At 50.1% G+C, this 7,815-nt stretch overlaps 1 protein-coding gene across 1 annotated transcript in view; it reads right to left on the bottom strand.

Moving 5' to 3' along the window:
• The window catches only part of PAPPA2 (pappalysin 2), a 64,364-nt gene extending 57,349 nt beyond the window's left edge, over positions 1–7,015 (bottom strand). The window contains exons 1-2 of the mRNA XM_009994679.1: positions 6,989–7,015; positions 5,655–5,883 (exon numbers count right to left, since the gene is read on the bottom strand). Coding sequence (XP_009992981.1) covers positions 5,655–5,883; positions 6,989–7,015 — 256 coding nt within the window. The remainder of the gene's footprint in view (positions 1–5,654; positions 5,884–6,988) is intronic.
• Positions 7,016–7,815: the final 800 nt, after the last annotated feature.

The raw sequence follows: 7,815 nt of genomic DNA on the forward strand, positions 1-7,815 counted from the left end.
CCTGCCCAAAGAGGGCTTCTCTTCAGACCACAGTGTGCCTGGCAGGACACCAACAGGACTGCAGCTCCTCTGGTGGAGGGTGAACACTGGGTTTGGGGCTGGAAAGAGGCCTTCAGAGCCACCCCCAGCAATTCTCCTGAGCCCGACAGGGTTACAAGGTAGTGAAGAAATAAGGGTGGCACCTTCTGTGGAGCATCCTGCAAGGGCTGGCAGACACCCCTGGCCAGTGAAGTGGCACCATTTCCCAGCTGAAAACTCATGTTGGTTGCTACTTCTCCCCACAGCATGGATCTTAAAGCTAGGGCAGCTCTTTGGCTTAAGGCAAAGGATGGATCCCAAAAAAAATCTGCATTCCCTTCCTCCCCAACAGGAAAGCACCAGAGCAGAGGATGTTGCATCCCCTGGCTCAGCTCTTGATGCTTTAGTTGACTGGAGATGGGCCATAAGAAGGTAGAGGGATTGAAAAGAATCCTTTGGGGACCTCCACGTTGTATCCTGTCAATCATTAGGTTTTTGAAAGCCACCCCCCTCTCAGCTGCCAGGCTGGTAAGTGCTCTAGATAGCAAAAGGAAGCCCATGAATGGAAAATCCAGCAGACACATTAAAAAAAAAGGGGAAAAAAGCTGCTTTTCATTTTAATCAAAACATGGCATGAGAGAAGAACAAGAAGAAAAGGCATTTCTGCAGCCAAACCCCAGCCAGAACAAGGCAGGGGGCTGCCTGCCCAAAGGTCTGGGAGGAGGAACACGAAGAGAAGAAGGTTCATAAACAAAGAGATGAGATGCAAAAGCCCTGCACGCACCCTGTGGCACTAACCACGAGGCTGGGGCTGAGCACCAGGGCACAGGAGGCTCTGGGAGCCAGCAGCCCTCCTCCCAGCACAAACCAAACACCCTTCCCAGGCTGCTGGATAGATGGGCTTCCAGTTCAGGGAGGGAGAAAACTGTCACAGGGGAGGGATGCCAAGGCTGGGATACCCTGTTCCTCCCCTCTGCTGGCTTCCCCATCCCATTCCTCCCACACACTCCACGAGGACAATCATATTTTTAGTACTATTTTTTTTACAGATAATTAGATGGTAGGATTAGAAACAGCATGAGAACTCTGCCTTCCTTCCAGAACAGCCCTGTCCCTCCATTCTCTGTCCCCACAGCTCCCTGATGAGCTGGGGGAGCTCCCAGCTTTGGACCAGGAAGTTGTATTTCCCCTCAGCAGGGTCCTGGCTGTGAAGGCAAGATGTGGAAGTATTCATAACATTCCCCCCAAGACCCAGCTGTCTTCTCCTTGCTCCCCAGTTCAAAGCTTTCCTTCTCCCCTCTGCCTCCTCCTTCTTCCCAAGAGATGGGCTAAAGGGGGCTTGAAGTGAACTCTCCCTCTCAGGCCTGAGGACCAGCCCAAGGAGGTCCCCAAGATCACAGCATTTACACAACCAAGCTGCAAACTTCAATGTCATGTCATTGTTCAGCCTGAAGAAGGATCTGGAGAGACCTGAAAGCACCTTCCAGTACCTGAAGGGGCTCCAGGAAAGCTGGAGAGGAACTTTTTTACAAGGGCATGGAGAGATAGGACAAGGGGGAGATGGTTTCAGGCTGGAAGAGGGGAGATTTAGGTGAGATCTTAAGAAGAAATTCTTTGCTGTGAGGTTGGTGAGAGCCTGGCCCAGGCTGCCCAGGGAAGCTGTGGCTGCCCCATCCCTGGCAGTGTTGAAGGGCAGGTTGGATGGGGCTTGGAGCAGCCTGGGCTGGTGGGACGTGTCCCTGTCTGTGGCAGGGGGGTTGGAACAACATGAGGCTTAAGGTCAATTCTATTATACACTTTATGTCCCTGTGACATCAGGGGGGTCCAGTACCCCAAGGTAGATGAATCCATCTTTTTTTTCAGACTTGCTCACCCAACCAAGACCAGAAAAATGAAAAGCTTCAGGTCCTCTCCCTCCAGACCAGATCTGGAGATCTGCTACAGCTGCAGAGCTGGTCATGTCCCCAGGGTCAAGCCTCAATTCTGCTTAAGCAGCAAGAAGCACCCAGCCCATCAATACAGTTAACAAGTTGCAGTGGTGTGGAGGACCCCACTTCATCTTCACTCCCAGAGCCCCAGGACATCACCCTGCTTCTGGCCACAACGGACAGCATCCTGCAGGACTCTGGCTCGTGCCAGCCCCCAGGAGGCTGCCCCGTTCCTGGGTCAGGGCTGCTGTAGAGAACACAGCCTCAAACAAGTATGGGATCTTTAAAGAGCAAACCACAAAGCTGAACCTGTGTCACAGGGCCAGTCTTCCCCAAACACTGAGTCACAGCCGTGAATGGAACAAGCGCATGAGGGTTAGTCAGACAGGAAGATGGCCCTTGCTTAAGGTACCTTTGATGGAATGGCTGGCCCTCCTTCAGGATCCACTGACCTCAGCCAGATATATGAGCTGGCCTCAGCTTATATAACGGCAGAAAAGTATTTATAACTTCAAATGTTCACCATTCCCTTTGCCCTTCGACCGTGTTTATGCAAATGCAGCTCACATGCAGCTCCACATGAAGCTTTCAAGGGGTTTGAGGCAAAGCTTTCCACTGTGGAAAGCTATGGGGTTGTTGGGGTTTTTTTTATAAGACATGAGCTCTTCCACTCCTCATGTTTTGTAGTTAAAAAGATTTACTTCTAAGTGCTCAGAAAATTCATTCCAGACTCCAGGCAAGAACTGTTAATTTGAGAGGAACTTGCGGTGATTATGGTGGAAAGACTGAGACAGACATTATGGTTAGAGGGAGCAGTGCAAACAGACCTGAGATGTTCTACCTCTGCTGCTAACTGGCTGCAGGTTGTCTCCATTTCCAAGCTCCACAGCAGCTGAAATATCCCCTATGGAAGTGTCACAAACCAGTTCCCCCTCTCCAAGTCCGTCATCACCTTAACGCTTCAATGAATGTAGTTGCTGTTGGTTGGTATTACTGGTCTCAACTGGTAAACGATCCCGAAACCTTTAGGAAGGCTGCCTGAAATTCCAATTTAGTCAGGAAAATAGTCTGGAAGAGAGCAATAGATCTCTGAGTCACCAGCATAGGAGTGGTCACTAAATTTCTGGTAGCCCAAAACAAGCGTAAGTGAAGAGAAAGGGAGGAAAAACAAAGCTCACTGAAGACTTCCAGAAGGTGAAGACACCAACAGGAAGGACCTTCTTGAAAGACACACTCAGAGGTCAGGAAAGAATGGTTTCTAAGGAGTTCAAAGTCAGCTGGCAGATAAGAAATGGATCTGGAGTGCTACTGATGGAGAACAATTTGCCAACAGGATGTTTAGTGAGCTTTGGTGTGAAGGGGAAGCATTCCAGAGGAAGGAAAGGCAGCTGGAGAGGAAAGGTCTCATGGTACCTCTCTCAAAAATGTCTAAGAAAATCCAGTTCAGAGAAACAAATAGAACAAAACATGCCCAAGAGTCTCTGGAGTCAAGAGACAGGGGAGCTTCTTGGAGAAGTCAAGTCAATCTCAAGGAACCAATCTGATTCAGGAGGAAAAGTAGGAGGGGATCTGTGAGTGTGTGGGGAAAAGTCAGCGTGGCATTTCTGCACCATGAGCGCAGACAGTGGCTTAGGGGAAGCATGGCCTTCGTATTTTAAGGTCAGGTTAGACAGAAGATGAGCAAGTTTCAGTGTAAAGAAAGGAGTCTGTGTTCTTGGAGACAGCCCCCTCTCTTGTGTAAAGACCTGTCTCCACCCCAAGTCACTGTGAGGTCCTTAAAGCTCAGGAATTTTTCTCCAACTGCCATCCACTCCTCCCCAGGTTTTCCTTGCTCTTTCCTCACTGCTTGACCTTCACATCCACTCAGATTCTCCAGCAGTCACTTGTGAGAGGTTTTGGCAAAAGCTTTATATTCACTACCTGCTCAGTCCAAACTTTCTCCTGTGCCAGACAATGATATAAACTGTGTGTGGTACAAAGCACCTGGTGATGTGGTGGACCCTGATGTTCACAGAGAACAGAGTCCACCACCCACCCTCCCCCGGTAATTAAGTCTAGACCCATGGATAGTCTTGAACCAAAGACTTCAGACTGCCAGAGCCCCAGAGAGCTTCAGATCCAACTTCATACTTCACACCTCAGAGCCAGGACAACATGAACCTCAGCAGTAAAGCCCCAATCCAACATTTCCAAGCTGGTACCACCTCTTGTGTCCCTGGCTGGTCACAAACCCTGAGACCAGAGCTAAACACCAGCTTTTTATGAAACCAGCCCTCCATACAGCTCCTCATGAGCCATTGGGAAAGGTCTGGAGAGAGCTTGTGTGGCTGAAGCACTTGCTGTGGTAGGATGGTTGTCAAGCTGAGCCTTCAAAGTGATTCCTGGAAGCTGAAAGAATAAATTGAATGGAGATTTGCCCTCCTCAGCTAGCAACTGTAGCAACATCCTATTGAAATAACAGTCCTGAAACTCATCGAGGGAGGAAAACTGGCAAAAGAGAATTTTAAAACAGGTCTTTAACAGCAGCATAAAACTTTTAAGAGTTGAACATCCCACTCGTAAAAGCAGAAGGTCTAAGTCTGCTGTGCAGGTGTCAGGAGTAATTATTTCCACTTACTTACTGAGAAACACATTAGATGTTTTGACTGCAAAGTGTAAAAGGCTTTGCCAAAAAACTGACACTGAAGAGGTGGAGGGAGAGGCAGGAAAAAGAGGCAGCAGAAATGGGAGAAAACACACACTACAGTTACATTCTAGTGAAGCAGTTGCCATTTTGACTCTCTTCTAGCCTCCCAGGACTGATGAGCTGAAGGGTCTGCCTTGAATTCATTGAAGCCAAGGAGAATCTTGCCTCCAGCATGTAGTGAGCCAGGTTATAAAGACAGGGCTTAATTTGATAGCCATCCTCACATTTGCAGCTGGGTTCAGAAGCAGCCAGCACTCACTGCCTGCTCACCTCTGGAGTCACAGAATCACAGAATCCCAGGGGCTGGAAGGGACCTGGAAAGCTCCCCCAGCCCAGCCCCCCTGCCAGAGCAGGGGCACCCAGAGCACATCACACAGGAACGTGGCCAGGGGGGTTGGAATGTCTCCAGAGAAGGAGACTCCACAGCCTCTCTGGGCAGCCTGGCCCAGGGCTCTGGCACTCTCACACCAAACAAGTTCTTCCTGAGATTCACATGGAACCTCCTGGGCTCCAGTTTGCACCCCCTGCCCCTTGTCCTGTCACTGGACATCACTGAGAAAAAGCCAGTCACCCAGGTCTCAGCTCTGAAATCACTGGCTATCCTGGTTTACTTGTAATTATGTGCTGCCAAGTGAAGTTCACCTTTTCTAGAGCTCTGAAAGATGGACCTAGAAGGTCCCAGAGAAGCCAAATGCCAAACCCCTCTAAACCCCTCTGCAGAGCCTGCCTTGATGGTGAAGCTGTAGCTCTCCTTAAGCTCTGCCCCGTTGCCTTCACCATTAAAAGTTTCTCCTAGAAGTCCCTGGTTAGGGTGTAACTCTACCTCATCCCCATGGACCATGAGGGCAGGCAGCTGCTTTCCTTACAGCAGCAGCACCTATTGGCCCACCCAAACCCTGCTCTAGTGACCTTCTTATCAAACATCCCCAAGGCTGAGCCAAATCACCGCTGCCTCTTTTTGCCGAGTCAAGAGAGAGGAAACCCAACAACCCTGAGACCCCAGGAGAGGAGTGGTTACTCACCCAGGTGACTAAGGGCCTCTTTATCCCATGGCCAAGTGGCAGCACCAGCCAACTCTTCCCTCACCGAGCTGGCGAAGTAAACATTGAGGAAGTGGGTGCTGTTCAGCTGCAGAACCTCCTTCAGCTCCTTCACACTCATGTAAGCCCTGCAAGGACAAAGGGGGGAGGAAACAGTCACCACACACTTCCATGGAGCAAAGAGGAAAAGCAGGAGCCACCCAAAGATCTCCTGGAAAGGGTGCAGACAACCTGGAAACCTCCTCCTCAACTCCCTGGTCAAGTGTGGCCCAAATTCCACGTGTTCCCAGAGTGTGGCCACAACGTGACTAATTCTGGTCAACAAGGTGCAAGTTCTGCTGGTGAGAGGGTTGGGTGGGAGATAATAATGCACATCTGAAGCAGTTCTGCTAATTACAGTCATTTTGTTGATGAGCTCTACTTTTAGAGAAGGTTTTTTTTCCAACAACAGGGACAGAAGAGACCCAGGGAACAGGATAAAAGGAGACAAAATGGGAGGAGTAAATATGAGGAAAGAAAGGAAGTACAGAGGTCAGTCCTGCCAGGGAAAAGAGGGGGTTGGCATCAGAAAAGAGAGGAGGAAAAGAGAGGAGGAAATAAGTGAGTTTTCTTCAAGATGTGAGGAGAAAGAAAGGAATCCAGAAAGGAACCCAGCTGGTTCCAACAAGGGTTTGCAGGGGTTGTCCCTGATCCATGGCTGGGCAGGAAGGGACATCAAACCTTGTTCCTGGGAGCAGAGGGGTTTTGCCAGCTGAGGCTGAGAAGTCTCTTCTCCAGCATCTGTCTGGAGAAGTTCACCCTCACAGCTCTCCACTCTGTCCTTTTCCCCAGGACAACCAGTATCCCAGAGGTGGCCACACATGGTAAGAACAAGGGGTCACAGGCATGAGGCACAAGCATGTAATGCATCAAGAAACCTGCTACCTCCTCCCCACACATTGCCTAGGGAAAAGCATGAGCAAAAGGTGTCTCAGTTTTGCTCCAAGAACTCTCTCTCTTCCAGCTCTGCTGAAAATGGACTTTGGAGAAGGGTGTTGCCTGGTCCCCCCTCCACCAGCAGGGTCCTCTTCACATCACTCTGCCTCTCTGCAGGTCCTCTCTTAAGGGAGGTCTGGGACATGTGCAGAAACCAAGGCAGGGAACCATGGGAGCTTCCAAAATAAGCTCAACAGAGAGAGGGGAACACCTCTGGAGACAGATTCCTCAAAGGGCACATTCAGTGGGAAAAGCCTCCCGAGGACACTGCTGGCTGGGAATAAGGACAGCACAGAGCTGGGAAGAAGGAGTTGCAGCAGCAGAAAAAAAAAACAACCTACTGGAATGAGGATATCCAAGACATCCATTCCTAAAGGGCATGGGAAAGGCTGGGAGAGGTGGGCAGGCAAATAGGCATTGCAGCAGAGCAGGAACACCCCTGTGGGTATGTCTGGGTGTCCACAAAATGCTCCTCACCACACAGCCTGTCTCTCAGCAGCTAGAGAAAAGCAAAACTAATGACAAAAAGAACCCCCACAACATATCAGTTAAGAAATTTAGGGTTTGGTCTCCTCTTGACACGGTTATTTCTGCACAGGTCAGAGGTCTGGCTTGCATTCCCCACACACCAACTGTCCCAGCATTGATCTTCAGGGAGTTTGTATCCTCAGCCATGTGAAACTATCAGGATCTAACTTCATAGCAGTAACAATTCCAATAATAATTGCAGTGGGACGGTAGGGCCTTGGGCTGTGCTGCAAGTGCCAGATATTCTTCCATGTGAGTATCAGGAAGAACTTGTTTGCTGTGAGAGTGCCAGAGCCCTGGGCCAGGCTGCCCAGAGAGGCTGTGGAGTCTCCTTCTCTGGAGACATTCCAACCCCCCTGGCCACGTTCCTGTGTGATGTGCTCTGGGTGCCCCTGCTCTGGCAGGGGGGCTGGGCTGGGGGAGCTTTCCAGGTCCCTTCCAACCCTTAGGATTCTGTGAAATCAAGTACTACCCTTCCCACCATCAGTGACATTGGCTGAGACAGCATCAGGACAGGAAGCCCTAGAAGGCACTGTCCCCAAAACCTGAGGACCCTGACCCATGGTTTGTGGAGCCATGAACTGAAGAGATTCCAAGCAGGGGAAAAAAAACAACAACCTCATGGAAAGACTTCAAATAC

This window comes from Chaetura pelagica, unplaced genomic scaffold (genome assembly GCF_000747805.2).
Source record: "Chaetura pelagica isolate M959 unplaced genomic scaffold, ChaPel_1.0 scaffold363, whole genome shotgun sequence".
In the NCBI taxonomy this organism is placed as follows: Eukaryota; Metazoa; Chordata; class Aves; order Apodiformes; family Apodidae; genus Chaetura; species Chaetura pelagica.